The 18,382-nt window shown below is 52.1% G+C and overlaps 1 protein-coding gene across 1 annotated transcript; it reads right to left on the reverse strand.

Moving 5' to 3' along the window:
- Positions 1 to 8,572: 8,572 nt before the first annotated feature.
- TMEM125 (transmembrane protein 125) lies at positions 8,573 to 11,880 on the reverse strand. The gene is made up of 3 exons (XM_043461645.1): positions 11,715 to 11,880; positions 10,271 to 10,414; positions 8,573 to 10,026 (listed from the first exon to the last, which is right to left on the reverse strand). Exon 3 carries the CDS (start codon positions 9,882 to 9,884, stop codon positions 9,225 to 9,227), a length of 660 nt encoding a protein of 219 aa, XP_043317580.1. The 5' UTR covers positions 9,885 to 10,026; positions 10,271 to 10,414; positions 11,715 to 11,880; the 3' UTR covers positions 8,573 to 9,224.
- Between the last annotated feature and the right edge of the window lie 6,502 nt (positions 11,881 to 18,382).

Below are 18,382 nucleotides of genomic sequence, written 5' to 3' on the forward strand. Positions count from 1 at the left end.
CTTGAGTTAAGCTTCTTTTGGTTGCAAGCAATGGAAAGGAGTTTGGGGGGTGAATTAAAGGGGGATAGCTAACTCAGGAGGGCAGGAAGCAGGTGGTCCCAGCTGTCTAAGGTCAGGCATGGGACCTCTAGTGCTCTGTCATTTATGGGTACTTATGAGGTTCCATTGGAGAAGGAAATGGCAACCCACTCCATTGTTCTTGCCTGGAGAATCCCAAGGATGGCAGAGCCTGCTGGGCTGCCGTCTATGGGGCTGCAGAGAGTCAGACACGACTGAAGCAACTTAGCAGCATGAGGTTCCATGCCTGAGACTCCCAAACTCTTCATTCTGGGTTTCAAGTATGCAGTTGATAGAATCTGATTGGCCCAGCTTGGGTGGAGTATCTACTACTGGTCTGATCAGCTCCGACCAGTAGGGGGCAGGCTCCTGTAGTCCTCTTGCGATTTGAGAAGCCCACCCATTTGTTCCAGTTCAGCCCCAGCCAAACAGGGGGAAGTGGGGAACCAGGCAGCTGCCCAGATGTATCCACCACATGCAGTGTTAGCCTTTGAGGAAAGAGCCAGAGGAGAAAGAAGGTGAGGGCTGACTAATGTGTGGGGTGCTTGAGGAAAAGGTCAGAAGTCAAGGATGGCTGTGGTATAGGGTTGAGGGTGCCCATGCCAAGGATGAAGCTGAAGAGGGGATGCTGTGCAGGGATGGAGGGAAGGGGAGAGACCAAGATGTGACTAAAGTGTGGCACAGTGAACAGAGATCCCAGGGATGTGATAGAATGGGGGTGAGGTGGGGGGGATGGGGAGATGGTTGACAGGAATTTTGGCCACTGGACACGCGGAGTAGGGAGTCAGCGAAGCCACCCTGGTTTCTGACTGACTGGCTGGGCACTTGAGGAAGAGCAGGTTTTCGGGGAGCAAGGATTCAATGCCGGACATGGGATTTCCAGGGGGTAGATGCCCGGGGTAGCTGCATTCACAGAGTGAAGTCCGGTCTGTAGATGTGGCCTTGGGAATCCTTGACAATAGGGTCTCTGAGCCCCTCGGGAGTGAATCAGCTCACCAGGGCTGGGATGGGATAGAGGAGGCAGTGAGGACACAGCGGGGAAACACTGGCATCTAAGGGTTTGTCCGCAGAGGAGGAGGAGCTGGCAGATGTTGGGGAGGAGCCAGGGAGGAGGGGAGCCAAGCTTGTTCATTGTTCCTCAGCCCCCAGGCCCTCGAAGCCTGGGGAAGGCCCTGTGTGGGGGACAGCAGCACGGGCTGCCCCAGCCCGAGACCCCGGAGAGGGTGCTGAGTAGCAGAGCATGTCCTGGCCTCCGGGGGAGGAGCCAGTGGGTCACTTCTGTGCCCCTCATATGTCCTCGGGGCCCACCCGGAGGGGCTGCCCTGGCTTGCACTTCTGGGCCAGGAAGCAGCTCAGCTTCTCAGGGCCTTGATTGAACCTCTGAGAAATGTGGGCAGAGATGAGCGCCCAATCCCAGATTAGAAGTTTGGAGAAGGAAATGGCAACCCATTCCGGTATTGTTGCCTGGAGAACCCCATGGACAGAGGAGCCTGGCTGCTACAGTCCATGGGGTCACAAAGAGTTGGACACGACCGAAGTGACTTACCACACACATTTCTGAGCCCAGCACCAAGAAGGGTTGGTAGGGGAGACCTTCCCTCAGAACCTGCTGTTCAGTTCAGTCGCTCAGTCATGTCCGACTCTTTGCGACCCCATGGACTGCAGCACACCAGGCCTCCCTGTCCATCACCCACTCCTGGAGTTTACTCAGACTCATGTCCATTGAGTCAGTGATGCCGTCCAACCATCCCATCCTCTGTTGTCCCCTTCTCCTCCTGCCTTTAATCTTTCCCAGCATCAGGATCTTTTCAAATGAGTTAGTTCTTCGAATCACGTGGCCAAAGTATTGGAGTTTCAGCTTCAGCATCAGTCGTTCCAATGAATAGTCAGGACTGATTACCTTTAGGATGAACTGGTTGGATCTCCTTGCAGTCCAAGGGACTCTCAAGAGTCTTCTCCAACACCACAGTTCAAAAGCATCAATTCTTTGGCACTCAGCTTTCTTTATAGTCCAACTCTCACACCCATACATGACCACTGGAAAAACCACAAACTACTGCACATTTGCATTCATCTCACAGGCTAGTAAAGTAATGCTCAAAATTCTCCAAGCCAGGCTTCAGCAGCATGTGAACCGTGAATTTCCAGATGTTCAAGCTGGAGTTAGAAAAGGCAGAGAAACCAGAGATCAAATTGCCAACATCTGTTGGAAAATCGAAAAACAAGAGTTCCAGAACCTGCTGTGGGTGGCGCAAAATTTGGACCTAGAGAGCGGCCCAGCTGGGTTTCCCGGAGGGATGGTTCCCAGCGGGCTCGCGTGCCTGGCCCCAGGCACTAAGAGGAAACACCACTCGGGTCCACAGATTCAAGGACACGGAGAACTGCTGGGAGGCCTGGGACCCAGCCAGGCCTGTCTCTGGTCTGACCTCCTGTGGCTTCAGACCTCGATTCCAGGCCACCTCTGCCCCTCGCGTGCAGCCTGTCCTCATTCCTCCGTAGCTGTCACTACCTTCTCTCCCCTGGGAGCCCCAACCCAGACCTGACTGCAAAGGATAGCCCAGCTTCTCGGCAGCCTCATCCTGCTGTCCCCAAAGCAAGGCCACAACCCTTGTCCTTGTGTAGAGGCCAAAACCAGGGGTCACACAAGCCAGGGATGTGAAGTTGAAGAAGGCTGGCAGAGCAACAAACTGAGTTGAGATTACAGATGTGAAAGTGAAAGTGTGAGTCACTCAGTCGTGTCGGACTCTTTGCCACCCCAGGTTTGTAGCCCATCAGGCTTCTCTGTCCATGGGGTTCTCCAGGCAAGAATACTGGAGTGGATTGCCATTCCCTTCTTCATAGGATCTTTCTGACCCAGGGATTGAACCCCGGTCTCCTACATCGCAGGCAGATTCTTTGCCATCTAAGCCACCAGGAAGACCTGGATTCAAATCCCAGCTCTGCCATTTACCTGCTGTGTGACCTTGGGCAAGTTACTTACCCCCTCAGTGCTCCAATTTCTTCTCAGTAAAATAACGATCATAGTTACACTTGCCTCACATGGTTTTAGAAGGCTTAAATGAGTGACACATGTAAAGTGGAACAGAGCAAGCATCTGCAGGTATTAGCTGCATCTGTAGGGGCACCACCAGGGCAATCTCTCCCCACGACAGATCATCAGTCTTAATCCTGGAGAAGGAGCTTGCCATGCCTCCTTCCTCCTCATTCGCTCTAGACTGGGATTTGAACGTGTCTGTTTCCCAGGACTCAGGTCAGAAGATCCAGTTCAGAGCAGCAAAACACTAGAATTAGATGTTCTGATGCTCTCTCTTGGTAAATGTCACATTGCACTTAGATATACATGGGTTGTTTTCAAAAACCTTTTGATATTGATTTCTAACATAATTCCACAGTGATAAAGAGAACAGACTCAGTACAATTTCAGTACCTTTAGACCATGAAATATTTGTGACTTGTTTTATATCCCTGGATATATTCCAGTGTCTCTTGGTTTATAGTCTATGGAAACCTGAATAGAATCTGTATCCTGCTGTTTTAATTGTGTTGAATTGGTTCACAGTGCTTTTCATGTCTACTATATCCTTCTACTTTTCTGTCCATTCATTCTATTAATTTTTGAGGGTTTGATATTGAAACTGCAACTAAACATCTTAATTTATCCACTTAAAAATAATTCTAATATATAGTAGGACTATATGTAATTTTGTTCTGTATTTTCTGTTTCCTGTAAATGTGTTATAATACTGTCATAATTAAAAGAGTAAAAAGGGGGGGAAAAGTTCTGATGCTGAAGGATATAATGACAGCAACAATAATAACACTGATGTGTAAGCACTTCCTTACAACAGCCCTGCTGGACAGGCAGCCCATTTGATAGGCTGAGAAGCTGAGGCTCAAACAGGTTAACTACAACTTGCCTGCTTCACTCAGCAATAACGCTATTATCTCACCTCTAAATCATGATCAAACAGACCCAGAGAAAGAATCTCCTGGTAGTTGAATTTGCCCCTATCATTCTTGGGTTGGCACCCCTTGCCCATGTGAATGAGGGCCAAGAAGTTCCAGGTTTGGGAGAGCAGGCTGGGAGGTAGAAGTGGTGGGTCCCATCCCTGACTGGGGAGGGGACCGGAGCAGGCTGTTCTCTGCTGTGCCCAGGGCGAGTCCTGGGCAACAGTCTAGGAGGCAGACTGGTCAGTGTGCAAACACGGAGCTTGTGTTGGTCCCCTGAGGCCCAGAGGAAGCTCCTCAAGGGGAGCCTGAGGTCTCCTGTGGGGTGTGACTGGATATGATGGAAGGACCACCTGAACTAGAACAGATTTGGAGGTTTCTGGAACATATTCTTCTAGGATCCAGGCATCCAGGAGACCCAGAAGGAACAGGGGGCAAGTCTTTCTCTCTCTTCATCTTGCCTACTGCCAGTGGGAGCTTCTAGGAGGTCTTGACCACTCTGTGCTATCTTTATCAGCTCCCCTTGTCCCTGACACCTATTTAGTAATTACAGGGCCTTTATGTTAACCTCTCTCTTGCCAATACCTGCCCCATCATGTCACAATTGCCACCATGTCATCATGTCTCCAGGTGACACTCCAACCTGAGACCTGCATCTTAACCTCTGCATACTGTTGAAGAACCCTCCCTCCCACCCCCTCACCGCTACCTGCATCGCCCAGTCCATGCTTCTGTTCCTGCCCGTTATCCAGTTTCCCACGGGCTCTCAAAGCCTCCATTTTCCAGCCTCCCTCGGGCCCTCAAAGTCTTCATTCCCCAGCATTCTCCAGGTTCTCAAAGCCTCCGGCAACCTTGCTGTTTCCCTGTTTATTCTCCCTAGCAACTCTTTAAAATGGCCTCAATCTGCCTGCGATGCAGGAGACCTGGGTTCGATTGCTGGGTTGGGAAGATCCCCTGGAGAAGGAAATGGCAACCCACTCCAGTATTCTTGCCTGGAGAGTCCCATGGGCAGAGGAGCCTGGCAGGCTACAGTCCATGGAGTCACAAGAGTTGGACACAACTTAGCGACTAAACCACCATCGCCGCTGCCTCAGAGAGAGTGGGTGTTGGTCAGTTTCCTGCTACAAAACTCACAAACCTACATGTGTCCACATTCTTCCTTCTTCCTATCAAAATAGCATCATGAGCCCAGTCACTCCACTGTGGGCTCCAGTCACTCTATTGTGGGCTCTGATCCACTCTCCCCACCTTCCTGCTCAGGGACTTAAAGACCTACTTCTTCTCTATCAATGTGGACCCATCACATCTGTCTGGTCCTAAAGAAGCTCCTCCAGGTAGATAGTCACGAAGACCCGTGAGTCCTACCTTCTGAGCATCCATAGAACCTGTCCTATAAGACTGTCCTAGCAGACACCTCCTTGTCCAAGCCCTGTCATCTGGAGATGGCATCAGTCTACCACTGGAGTCTGGCCCTCCACCCAGCTGATACCATCCTTCCCATGTTACAGTTGGGTATATAGATGATGATGTCCACTCCCTTTGGAACAAGTCCTCTATGAGCAGAGACAGAGGCTTTCCCTGCCTCCATTTTTGCCTCTTCCTATGAATTCTAAAATACAGTTTCAGCCAGGCCATTGCTTTCCTTACAGTCCATCACTGGATTCCTCTTGACCTCAAGAAACTGTGCTACCTGCTAAAGAGACTCTGAAGCCTGGGAGGGGCCCAGGGCTCCCCTCAGGTACGCCCTTGCCTCTTGCCCGTTAATGCTCCATGTTTCCACCACTAACAATCTCTGTGGTTCCTCAAAGGACCAGTTCTCTCGTCTCTGGGCACTTCTGCTCTTTCTTCTTTCTGGGATTCTCTTCCCAACCTCCTTAGCTTGGCCAGCTGCTTCTCATCCCTCAGGAGCTTGCTGAAATGGCACTTCTGGGGCTGGTTAGTCATTTTTTCTTACTCCTTTTCTCCTTAGACCAATCTGGCCTTCAGAGGGCAGCCAGGCGAGTCCCTAATCCCATTCTGGTTAGGTTACCACCCTAATTAAAACCTTCCCAGGTTTCTCAGTGTCCTGAGGACAAAGTCCAAATTCCTTAGCTTGGCTGACAAGACCATTTGACAGACAGGAGTTAAGAAGGAGCGATTTCGTGGGAGCAAGGTGGAGGTTTCCTGCCCCACGACTTTCATTTTCTCACAATGAGGGAGGCCAAGTTGTTTGCAGACAGCAGTGCTGGGGGCTGCGGGGGGAGTGATGCTGGGGTGTGAAGGGAGTGGAGGGAACTTGAGGGCCATGTGGGAGCAGGAGCTGGCCTGGGAAACAGTGTAAATTGTGAACTGAGTTTCAGACCGGGCTGAGATTGGTGATGGGGAATCACGCTGACACCAGGCTGCCTGGCTCTTCAGATTTCTCTAGTAGCCACTTGCTGTGAGTGTTCATCCACAGAGGGGATTTTTGCTGGGAGGGAGGGACCAAAGGTCAGGCAGCTAGGTTGTTGAGGAGTCTGTCAAGGAGTGGGTGAGAGGATGAGTCACAGACTCTTAACCAGATGGAATGAGAAGACAGAATGGACTGCTTTAAGAGAGAGGGAGAGAGCGGAGGTGGTCAGTGGATAGCTGGTTGTGATGGAGACCAAGATGGGCTTTAGTGAGATGCTTTGAGCCACAACCTGGAAGTGGGAGGTTATGGGGTCGGCTTTAGTGAATGAGGAAGTATTAGCATTTTTACTGTGCCTGGGCCTCCGCCCAGCTGTTACCTTCCTTCCCATGTTATAATTGGGTGTATAGATGATGACTTCCACTGCCCTTTGGAATAGGTCCTCTGTGGGCAGGAGCCATGCTCCTCATGTAGCGTCCGTCCCAGGAGAGTCTGACACGGCCTGACCCATGGTAACTGCAAATCCAGACATTTTCATATGTAACTCTTCCCCCTCCTGATTTTCCATGTTTCTGTTTTCCTTTAGTTTCTTGAAAGAAATTTTGTGAAAGAATATAATCTCATCTCAGCTGAAAAAAAACCCAGGACGTAAGCCCCATTTTACAGGATGGAGAGGCATTCAGTGGTTCTCTGATGGCCCAGGAGTTGGGTGAGAGTGAGAGTCTCCTCTCCGGAGCCCCGGAAGAATGAGTTACTGGGGCAGATGGTGTGGGGCCTCAGGAGGGAAAGATTCAGGGCCAACAGCAGACAGTGGTATAACCTCCCACCTTTCCCACTTCTAGGAGGGTCTCAATGAGCTGAGTCCTTAGTCCACCCATCCACACCCTACTACGTGCTGGGCTAGGAACACATGGATGAGCTGGACACAGACCCTGCCAGAAGGAGATCACCGTCTGGTTAAGGGGATAGATTGACAGAGAAAGAACTGCAGGCTGGTGTCTACAATGGAGGGTTTGGCCATAGCAAAGGGAACTTGCTAGTGTAGGGAAAGAGGGTCAGGGAAGACTCCCGAGAACATGGCTTCCTAGAGCCCAGGGTCTTGAAGAGTGCCACGGCAGGAGGAGGGAGCCATGAAGCCTGGGAGGATGGCGAGAAAATGGTGAGTCACGCTGATGCTGCGCCATGGCTGTCTCATGGGTGCGTTGAGGAGAGGGAGGCCAGTCCTGTCAGGGAGTCTGCACGTTAGCCTGCAAAAGCAGGGGGGACCTTGGCACCTGAAGTCTTTAACCTGGATGCTGGGTGAAGGGTGAGACCAGGAGCTAGTTCAAAGTAGAGAGGAGAGGGGCTCACATTTGAATATGTGGAGTCTGAGATGCCCACGATATTCCCGGTGCTCCTCGACTTGCCTATTCTCTCTGCCCACGTTGTTCCCTGCCATGGCTGGCAACACCCTTCCCCTCATCCATCAGCTCAGCGTTTTCTCCAGGAAACTGCCTTGATCTTGGCAGCTGAAAGCGATTTTCCTGTCAGAGCCTCTGTAGCTCCACATTTAATACCTCTTAGGCAGCGCATCTGCCCAGCTTCCCCACTGCTCCTGGTTTCCTCGGTAGGGGTATCCCATGGTCTTCACCTTGCGAAGCAGGAAGTGATGAAACAATAACTCAGGCAACGAGTGTCCCTGCACCCACAGAGGGAGAGCCCTTTCAGGGCTGACCTTAAGCAGGAAGAGACTTATGCTCCAGCGGGCATCCAACACTCCTCCCATGCCTGGGAACCCAGAGGTAGGCCAGCTGGTGCTGCGATTACACAGACCAGGATGTTCTGGTTTCAGAGGTGGGGTTGGGAGCTGCAGCCTCTGGAGAAGCCAGGTGATAAAACCTAAATACTCAGGCTTCATGTGAAACCAACACCTAAGCAGATGAGGACTCATCAGCCTCCCCGCCCACACCGCCTTCTCCCTGGGACCGAGGCCTGCCACCTTCCTGAGGGTGAGCATCCCCTCACTCTTCCCCTCTCCAGCTTTCTAGTACCTATGCGGAGAAGCCACAGGCCCAGCTGACGACAGCTTCAAGGTTCCTCTGTTAGCCTGAGAGAGGCACAAAGTGCTCCTTTTGGGTGGGATGGCTGGCGGGGGGGGGGGGGGAAGGGGCAGGGCCAAGGGAAGGGATGGTTTCTAAGGGAGATGCTTAAAGGCAATACTAGTAATAGTAGCCACCACTTTTATTGCACACCTGCCATGTGCCTGGCCCTTCCACACATCATCTCATTTGATCCTAACAATTGATGACCATGACTGTTTCTCTTAAGAGACTGGGGCTCAGAGAGGTTAAGCCACTTGCCCAAAGCCCTCAGCTGGTGAGTGGTAGAGGGGGCTCTGTCCCCAGGCCTGTCACGCCAGGGCCTGTGTTCTATCCACTTCACCACCACTCACTCTCCTGGATGAAGAGGGCTCACTTTGCAGTCTCTGGGGGTGAGCAGCGACCTCTCCTGGGGAAACAGGTGATGGGTGTTACAGGCAGGGCTGGCTCTCGGAGGTGTTAGGAACAGGGGTCAAGAATCTTCAGGGATCCCAGACCCTTCTCTGCCGAGAGGCTCGGAACACCGACAGACAACTCCATGAGCTCCAAGGAGAAGCAGTCCTCTCCTTGTGATGTGATGTGTGGGTGCATGCCGGCTTCTCGTCACACAGTCACGCAGTCCCTCAGTGGGCTACGCAGTCCTGGGGACACACGTGCTGTCACTATCTCCTCGGTATGCGTGTGCACACACACTTGCACACACACTCACTCATGCTCGGGCACGGTTCTGTGGAGGCTGAGGGCAGGTCGGGGGAAGGAGGGCCCGGGCTCAGTCAGATGAGGCTGGCGATGCTGGACGTGGTCTCATGATGCTGACCGGCGGACAGCTGTCCTGAGATGCTGAAGATGCTGCCGTTGCCGCTGCGGTCACTGCGGGTGGGGGGGGTGGCCATGCGGGTTGAGGGGCAGTGTCCGCTCACGGCCACCTGATAGAGCAGCAGGCCCAGCAGCAAGAGTGCACCAGAGGCAGCCAGGGTGATGCCCACGGACAGCATGGCAGCCAGCGGCCGGGCCGGGGCGGGGGCAGCAGCCAGCCCGGCCAGAGTCAGGCCAGTGACCAGCAACACCAGGCCGCTGAGCAGCACCACCAAGGCGTCGGCACCTCCTCCGCTGCGCAGCAGGGCCACGTGGTGGGGCTGGCGGATGCAGTTCATGTCCTGCACGGCCGAGCTCATCAGCTGCTTAACTAGGACCACCAGGGCCAGCAGGCAGAGCGCCGTGCCCACTGCCAGGCGCCACTCCCCCGAGCGGCTGCTGGTGGAGGACAGCAGGGCCACGCCGCCCGCCCCACAGCCCGCCACGAGGCCCACGGCCACGGCGAAGCAGAGTGCCGAGCGCCGCGGCTGCTGGGACCACCACAGCTCCACCTGCTCCGCCAGCACATCCGCGGGCAGCCCCCGGCCCCGCGGGGCCTGAACCTCTCCTTCAGACATGGCTGATCTGGCACGAGTGAGGGCGGAGGGCAGCCTCAGGGGGCAGAGGTGCAGGTCATGGCCTGGAGCCCCCACCACCTGCGTGGCAGCTAGAGGCCCAGAGTCCCATTCCTCGCATGGTCCAGGGTCTGGTCACCATCACCTGCCGGGGGAGAATCACACTTGCTATCTCCCCAGTCCACCTGCCCCTTATGGTCTCTCCTGGGAGCCTTGGGGATGCTCCCGTGTCCCCTGGGAATCCTCCCACATCCCCTGCAATCCCCCCGGGCCACCCAAGTCCCTCCCTAGCACTTTCCCTTGGGAATGCCTCTCCAGAGACCCCAGGAGAGCTCCCTCCACCCAAAGCACCCCCAGCCCTCTAGGGAACCCCCTGCCCAACCCCTGACCTCTCTGGCTGTCTCAGTTGCCTGTCCCATTCCGGCTGGCCAATGGAGCTGGTGTCACAGTGGACGATGGGACTGGATGAAGACTCGCAGATAAAGCCTCATTCAGGATCTGACTCACATGGCCTCAGCTGTCACCGCTGGCTCCTGGGGGGAGGGTTAAGGGGGGGGAGGGGGCTTATGATTTAACCCTTCTGGAACCAGCAGCCCGACCCTGCATCTTCTCTCTTGGGGCTGCGGCTCCTTCTCTGCAAGTCAGGATCTGACCCCTAACACCCTCCTTCCCCTGAGGTCCCATCCAATCTCATAGCCACAGCTGCTGGTTCCTGAATCCCCCTCTCTGCCAAACCCAGATCTCCCTCCCAAGCTCCAGACCTGTAAGGTAGTAGTCACTCTGACGTCCCATAGGCACCTCTGATACAACAGGTCCCAACCCAAGCTTGTCATCTTATCCTGAACCTGCTTCTCCTTTGCGCTCCTCCCTTGGGCACGTCCTGGGGACGCCACCTCTGAACATTTTTCCATCTCATCCCTGCCCTCATCCCCTTGCTCCTGTACTTCAACTTCTGTCCCCTCACAACTCCCTCATTGCTCTTCCTGCCTCCCCCACGCTTCTCCTCTCACCGCCCCCCATGCCACAATTTCTCTAACGTGGTACAAAGGGAAGGAGGGCTCTGGACTGGCCCCCCAACTGCAGTCCCTCCACCGTGGGTGTGTGGGCGAGGGATCTTGCAGCGGTTCCTCATCGAACACGTCCACCAGAGGCCAGTCAGAGTGACTCCCACCAGGCAAAATACAGCATTCCAGGCCCTGCCACAAGGATCCCCAGTTCACAGCAGGGCTGCTGCTGTGATGAGGGCTGGGCTGTGGGTTAGTCAGAGAGGGGTCTGCAGGAGGTTAGAGAAGCCCCCATGAGTTCACCTCTTGGAGCTCATGCTCCTAATCTGAAAAGTGAGGCCAATAACATTTATCTGGGGGGAGGGGGGCATTAAAAATCTCCAGGTCAGAATTTCAGTGGGAATTCTAGGGCCCGCAAAGATGCAGAGTATTCTTTCTGAATAAAAGAACCCAGCATTCTTTCATTCAATTCAGGACGAAGATTCCTGCTCTATATGGAGGACGCAGGCTCTAGGTCATTCTGGGAACGTGACTTCATGACTGTACGTGGGTTACACCCCTGATGAGGTATCCGTTGTTCCAATCCCTCAGCAGGGGCTGCGAGGCACGTGAGGTAGGAGGGCAGCTGCAAATGCCCCCAAGGGAGGTGGGGGAGGGGCCGAGGAGGGGCCCTGGAATCAGTCCCTGCTTCCCCAGGACTGTGACTTCTCTGGTCTGAAAGTGCTTGCACAGGTGTGCTGGGACCGCGGGCCCGGGGTTGGGGGTTCTCAAGGGAAGAGCCAGTGGGAGAAGGTGGGCTGGTAGGGGTAGGGGACCATGGGGCACTCACAAGAAGCCTGGAGTTGTTGGATCCGATCCCGAGCAGTCAGGGCGGGCAGGTGGGGCACTCCAGCTCCGTTTCCGGGGAGGCGCTTCACCTGCCTAACCTACACCTAGGTGAGCTGAGGTGGGGGAGGGAGAGGAGGATCAACAGGTGTTTCCAAGGCAGAGCCTGAGCCGATTGGCTGACGTGCACTGCTCCTTCTGCTGGGCTGAGGCATTCCAGGGAAGGGAGGGGCTTCTGTCCGCTGCTCTTAGGGCTCGAACACAATTCCTAGACCTGGATAGCAGGAAGGAATGTTGTCCATCTGCCCCAGAGCCTGGGCCTGAGCCCATCCCCCAGCTCCAACCTCTGTTTAGCTTTAACTCCAGCCTGCAACCCAACCCCAAAACCCAGCTGCAGTTTTAAACCCTACCTAGAACTCCTGGATCTAGCTGAGGCCTCCACCTCACATCTCAGCCCCAACTCTGAATCTCAAATCCCAATCCAGCCCCAACCCCATTTCCAAATCCAGTTCCAGTCCCAGCCCCAGATCCCAACCCCAAATCTGACTTGAAACCTCAGTTCCAAATTCTGGAATTTGGAACCTCATCCTTGGCCTCAAACTTGACCCATTTCTGAATGTAGCCCCCAAATTCTAACTCCAAAGTCAAATCCTGCCTCTGCCCCAAATTCCAAAACCAGTTGTCCCACAAACCCAGCCCCACTACTTCCTTGTTACTTTCCCCTGAGCAGGAGCCCCCCAAGACCCTTGCCCATTTTCCTTCTAAGCCTCAAGGGTCTGACCGAGGTAGGTTTGTCCCACGTCTTGGTCCCACTGAGGAGGCAGGGTTTGAGTGGACAGCGAGAACTGGGTAATGGCTCTTCAGGGAGAAAGCAAGGGTTCCCTTGCTTAAAACACTTGCAGAATAAACACTTGGGGATAAATGCCTTTCTCCTTCACAGGCTTACAAAACCCCTGCCATCAATACCGGCCAGTCATTTTCCTCTGGCCCCTGCCTTGCAGCCAGAATGCCTTTCTTTCAGTTATGCATGCTGTGCATTGCTCTGTCCTTCTGCTTGGTTTTTGAACTCAGAGTTCCCTCTCCCTGGGATATTTACAACACCCTCAACCTCAGTCTGACCAACTTGAATTCTTCAGCTGAGATGTCACCTCCTCCAGGAAGCCCTCCTTGACCTCCAGGCTGGTTCAGGTGCCTCTCTGGGGTGCCCATGGCCCTGGGGCTTCCCCCCCACTGCTCTTACTGCATGCGCTAAGAGTGCTCTCATTTACTAACCTGTCACCCCTCACTAGAAAACACCCTGATGCCGGGAAAGACAGAAGGCAGGAGGAGAAGGGGATGACAGAGGGCGAGATGGTTGGATGGCGTCACTGACTCAATGGACATGAGTTTGAGCAAGCCCTGGGAAATGGTGAAGGACAGGGAAGCCTGGCGTGCTGCAGTCCATGGGGTCACAAAGAGTCGGACACAACTCAGTGACTGAAAAACAGCAATATCCCTCAATAGTGAGGTTCCCAGTGCATACAGGTTTAGTGCCCGTTTTGCTAACCACGGTGACCTCAGCAACCAGCCCTGTGCCTGGCATGTGGGAAGTAATCAGTAAATATTTGCTGAGTGAATGAATGTGCGAACTGCTGGATGTGGGGTTTTTATGCAGGGAGCTTGGGAGATGAAGCTGGAAAGACAAGTTTGGCTCAGGTGGCACAGGGCCTTGAATGCCCTGGCGAGGCATTTGGACTCACTGGAGGTACTCATGGAGGGTTCTGAAATATAACAAGAACTTGGGCAGGGTTCTGCTTCTGATGGGCGAATCTGGCACCACACACCGCATAATGGGTGAGGGGGGCTGGTTGGAAGTGGCTCTAGGCTGGATCGAACCCCCTGTAATACCTCCTGCTCTCTCTTCCTTCTGGTGTGTATGAAACACACAAGAAAGACAAAATCAACATTTTCATTCCATCATCAGCTCACAAAGTCTTATGCTGGACCCGTTCATTGCCTTGTCTGCAGAGATCATTGGGGCCTGGTCATAACTCTAGAGCAGCATTGTCCAGTAGAAATATAACACAAGCCACATATGTAATTTAAAATTATCTAGTAACCATGTGAAAAAAGTAAAAAGAAACAGGTGAAATGAACACATTAAAATTTTTATTGAAGCCCCAGATTATTTTCATTTTACTATACAAGTGATTGAGCTATTTTAATATTTTATTTTGTCTGTGTATTTTATACTTATAGTGCATCTCAGCTCAGACTAGCCATCTGTCTAAAGCTTTCCAGGTATGGCTTGCAGATATTTTACTGGATGGCTTCCCTTCAATGAAAAAGGGAAAGAGGCAGGCTGGACCTTGGGACAGATGTGGTTTTACTACTTTGCAAAACATTACAAAGAGTTCCCTGCCCTGGAGTGGGCATGGAGCAAAGATCTGGCGGGCTCAGTGGCTGTGTATTCCTCTTGTTCCTCTGACATTCCTTTTCTTCCTGGTTCCAGGGAGGGGCCAGTTCCAGCCAGACCCATGGTCCGGCTGTCCTGAATAGAGCTGGACAGGGTAAGTCATGAGATTCACCCCCCACCCCACCCACCCCCGCCCCCCACCCGCTTCCTCAGGGGGTTTGAAGGGAATTTTTCTGGGTGGAGGGAGCAAAGCCTAAAAGCTTCTTCAGTTTAAACATTGATCAGGTGACACTCTGTCCTCATTATGGGTCTATCGAATAACCTGGAGTTAAGATGGACAGGCAGGCTCCTCGCAGGGCTGTTGAACTCTGTCCCCAAAGCAAAGGCCGCTGGGACAGCTCAGATGGCTGGTACTGGAGGCAGGGGGAGGAGGCGACAGTGGGCAGAGAGTGTAAGATGTGGATCCTAACTGATCCCTTAGCCGGTGGGAGGACCCAGGAGAAGGGAGAGGCCCTGCAGCCCAGCCTCCCTGCTTGGGCCAAGTTCCCACCTCAGACTATTCTCCACCCAGTAAGCTGCAGTGATCCTGTTACATTTGGAGCAGATAATGTCACTGCTCTGCCTCCAATGTCACCCCTCCAATTGCCTATCTTACCCGGAGAAATAGCCAGGGTCCTTCCACCGTCTCGAACGCCTTCTCTGACTGCATCCCCTGCTGTCTCTCTTCTGCTTGTGATTGCTCAGAGCCTTTGCACTGACTGTTCCCTCTGCCTGGAATGCTTTCCTCCTTTGGGCTCCCTCCCTCACCTTTCTTCAGGAAGGTGCTCAAATGTCCCCTTCTCAGGGAGCCTTCCCCCGCCATCCTGTCTGACAGGGGACTGTCGTACTGAGGGAAGTAAGACAGAGAAGGAGAAATACGGTATGACACCCCTTACATGGGGAATCTAAAGTGAAGTGATACAAATAACTTATTTACAAAACACATGCACACTCACAGACTTAGAGGAGGAACTTACGGATGCCAGGGGGAAAAAGATGGAGGGAAGAGAGAGTGAGGGAGTTATGAACCTTATGAACAGTTATATTTAAAGTGGATGATCAACAAGTACCTACTATACAGCACAGGGACCTCTGTTCAATGTCAGGTGGCAGCCAGGATGGGAGGGGAGTCTGGGGGAGAATGGACCCATGCACATGTTTCGTTGAGTCCCTTTGCTATCCATTTGAAACTATCACAACATTGTTAATTGGCTATATTCCAATACAAAATTAAAAATTAAAAAAAAAAATCACAGCCTTCCACATACTTCCTATCTCCCTGCCCTTAGTTCTCTGATTTCCTTTATTCTCTCATGTTTCTCCTTAGCTTTTTGCTGTCTAATATGCCATATATTCTTCTTATCTGCTTGGAATAGTGTCTGTCTACCCCACTAGAAGATAAGTTTCATGAAGAGAGAGATTTGTGTAGAGAGATCCTAGCCCCTAGAACAGGCCTGGCAAATAATGGGTGTTTAGAAAACACATGGACAGTAGAGAAAATTCTGGTTTTGAAATTAGATTGACCTTGAAGGTCCCATTCCCAGCTCTAGTTGTGCAACCTTAGAAAAACGGCTTAACCTGTGTCCCAATCTCTTCATTTGCAAAACGTGGACAATAGTACTTAGTCTAAATAGCTGGGGGCGAGAATGAAGAATATAATTCATCCAGCAAACATTTACTGTTTCCCTTCTCTGGATCAGGCATTGTGCAGGTGCTGGAGACAGCAGTGAGCAAAAGCAGTCCTGTCCCTGTTAAGCTGAAAGGCGGTTGGAGGACCAAGGGCTTAAAGCACAGGTGCAACAGTAGATCTTTGATGGCTCCATCCCCTCTGCCCCTACTCCAGATTCCATGACTGACAGTTGCTCCAGACAGACATCTTTTGGAGTATCTACCCTGCTCACAATGACCAACTTCACTCTGGGAATGAACCCCAGTAACCAGGATTCCATTCTGTGACCCAGCACCACGGGTACAGTTGATTGGATAGAAGTGAACTCCAGACTCAAGCTGTGTGTGTGTGCTAGGTCGCTTCAGCTGTGTCCAGTTCTTTGTGACCCTATGAACATTTGCAACCCCATGGACTGCAGCCCGCCAATCTCCTCTGTCCATGGGGTTCTTCAGGCACAAATACTAGAGTGGGTTGCCATATTCTCCTCCAGCGGATCTTCCCGGCCCAGGGATCAAACAATAGTCTCTTGCGTCTCCTGCATTGGCAGGCGGGTTCTTTACCACTAGCACCACCTGGGAAACCAAACAGTTGCCTTTGGCAATTTGAAGTCAGACTAGGGACTCCATGTCAGCCTTATGGCATGTACTCATGTGATGCTAAGGGTTCCCTTCTGCCAGCTGAACTAGCAACAGGAGGCTGGTCTGCAGAGAGCCAAGAATAAGAGAGGGGGGTGGTTCCAGCCAAGTCCCAGGTCTTAGTTCAAGTCCTTCTCAAGACCTGATTGTATCTTAGCTCTGAGATTCCATGGCACACTCCTACTGCTGCTGCTGCTGCTAAGTCAGTTCAGTCGTGTCCGACTCTGTGCGACCCCATAGATGGCAGCCCACCAGGCTCCCCCGTCCCTGGGATTCTCTAGGCAAGAACACTGGAGTGGGTTGCCATTTCCTTCTCCAATGCATGAAAGTGAAAAGTGAAAGTGAAGTCGCTCAGTCGTGACACATCCCTAGGGCTAGAAACTAAACTCTCCTTTTTGCTTAAACTGGCTAGAGTTGGTTTCTGTTATTTGTAAATAAAGAAGTGTACCCATAAGTTCTCTGTTCAGAACTAGAATCTCATGGTGCCAATTTTACTACGTTTAATACATTAGGGCATACATTTTAATACATTAGCGATACTAGTCTACTACACTTGCTGCCCCTGCCAAATCCCACCATGTGACATATACTAGATGAGCAATAAATACAGATTCTTTTATGTGGCCGGTCATCATAGATGATCAGGAATGCTAGCCCTTCCTGTTGCCTGGCACACAGCACATTTCCTTCCTTGAGAATCTGCTCCCCAGTTTTGCTCAGCTGTGGAGAGTCTGATGGCATCTCAGACATGCCCTGAGCATAAGCAGGCCCCAGAACCTCCAAGGCCTAGGAAAGCTCACCCCAACAGAGCTCAAGGAGAAAGAGCCCCAGAATGCTTGGTCTTGACATGCCTTCTCTCTCACCTCTCACTCCAGATCCTGAACAGTGATTGTTGGGGGTCCAAGCTGGACATGCAGATATTCCCAGGCCCCCTGGTCCCCCTTCCACACTTGCTGGGACCTGCTGGTTGGTAATGGCTTGTTATGCTTTGTAAGAAGCAATGGAGAGTCTGTGCCTCCTCTCTTTGGATCTGAGTGGGTTCTAAGACTGCTTTGATCAACAACATGGTTCCCTGCTGAATTAAATCTACAATACCTTGAAAAGTACAGTAGTACAGTATAACACCTGGCACACAGAGGCTGGCACTGAGTCAAAAGGCAAGAAGAGTTACTGACTGGAGGAGGGAGAGGAGGTGGAGATCGTAAAGCTGAAGGATCATCAGCAATAGGAGACAGAGGGCAAGCTGCACTTTCACTCACATCTGATGTTGACTAACTGATAAAATGTTGTATTTAATAGCGAACCACTTTTTATTCTGTGGGGTCTCTATCTTTCAGTTCAGTTCAGTTCAGTCGCTCAGTCGTGTCCGACTCTTTGCTACCCCATGGACTGCAGCACAACAGGCCTCCCTGTCCATCATCAACTCCCAGAGTTTACTAAAACTCATGTCCATTGAGTTGGTGATGCCATCCAACCATCTAATCCTCTGTTGTCCCCTTCTCCTCCTGCCTTCCATCTTTCCCAGCATCAGGGTCTTTTCAAATGAGTCAGCTCTTCGCATCAGGTGGCCAAAGTATTGGAGTTTCAGCTTCAGCATCAGTCCTTCCAATGAATATTCAGGACTGATTTACTTTAGGATGGACTGGTTGCATCTCCTGGCAGTCCAAGGGACTCTCAAGAGTCTTCTCCAACACCACAGTTCAAAAGCATCAATTTTTCAGTGCTCAGCTTTCTTTATAGTCCAACTCTCACATCCATACATGACTACTGGAAAAACCATAGCCTTGACTAGATGGACCTTTGTTGGCCTCTGCTTTTTAATACGCTATCTAGGTAGGTCATAGCTTTTCTTCCAAGAACCAAGTGTCTTTTAATTTCATGGCTACAGTCACCATCTCCAGTGATTCTGGAGCCCCCAAAAATAAAGTCTGCCA

Source organism: Cervus canadensis, chromosome 2 (genome assembly GCF_019320065.1).
Source record: "Cervus canadensis isolate Bull #8, Minnesota chromosome 2, ASM1932006v1, whole genome shotgun sequence".
NCBI classification, from domain to species: domain Eukaryota; kingdom Metazoa; phylum Chordata; class Mammalia; order Artiodactyla; family Cervidae; genus Cervus; species Cervus canadensis.

Bases quoted from the DNA above. Each gene is read 5' to 3' on its own strand.
- TMEM125 (XM_043461645.1), bottom strand. From the start codon at position 9,884: ATGTCTGAAGGAGAGGTTCAGGCCCCGCGGGGCCGGGGGCTGCCCGCG.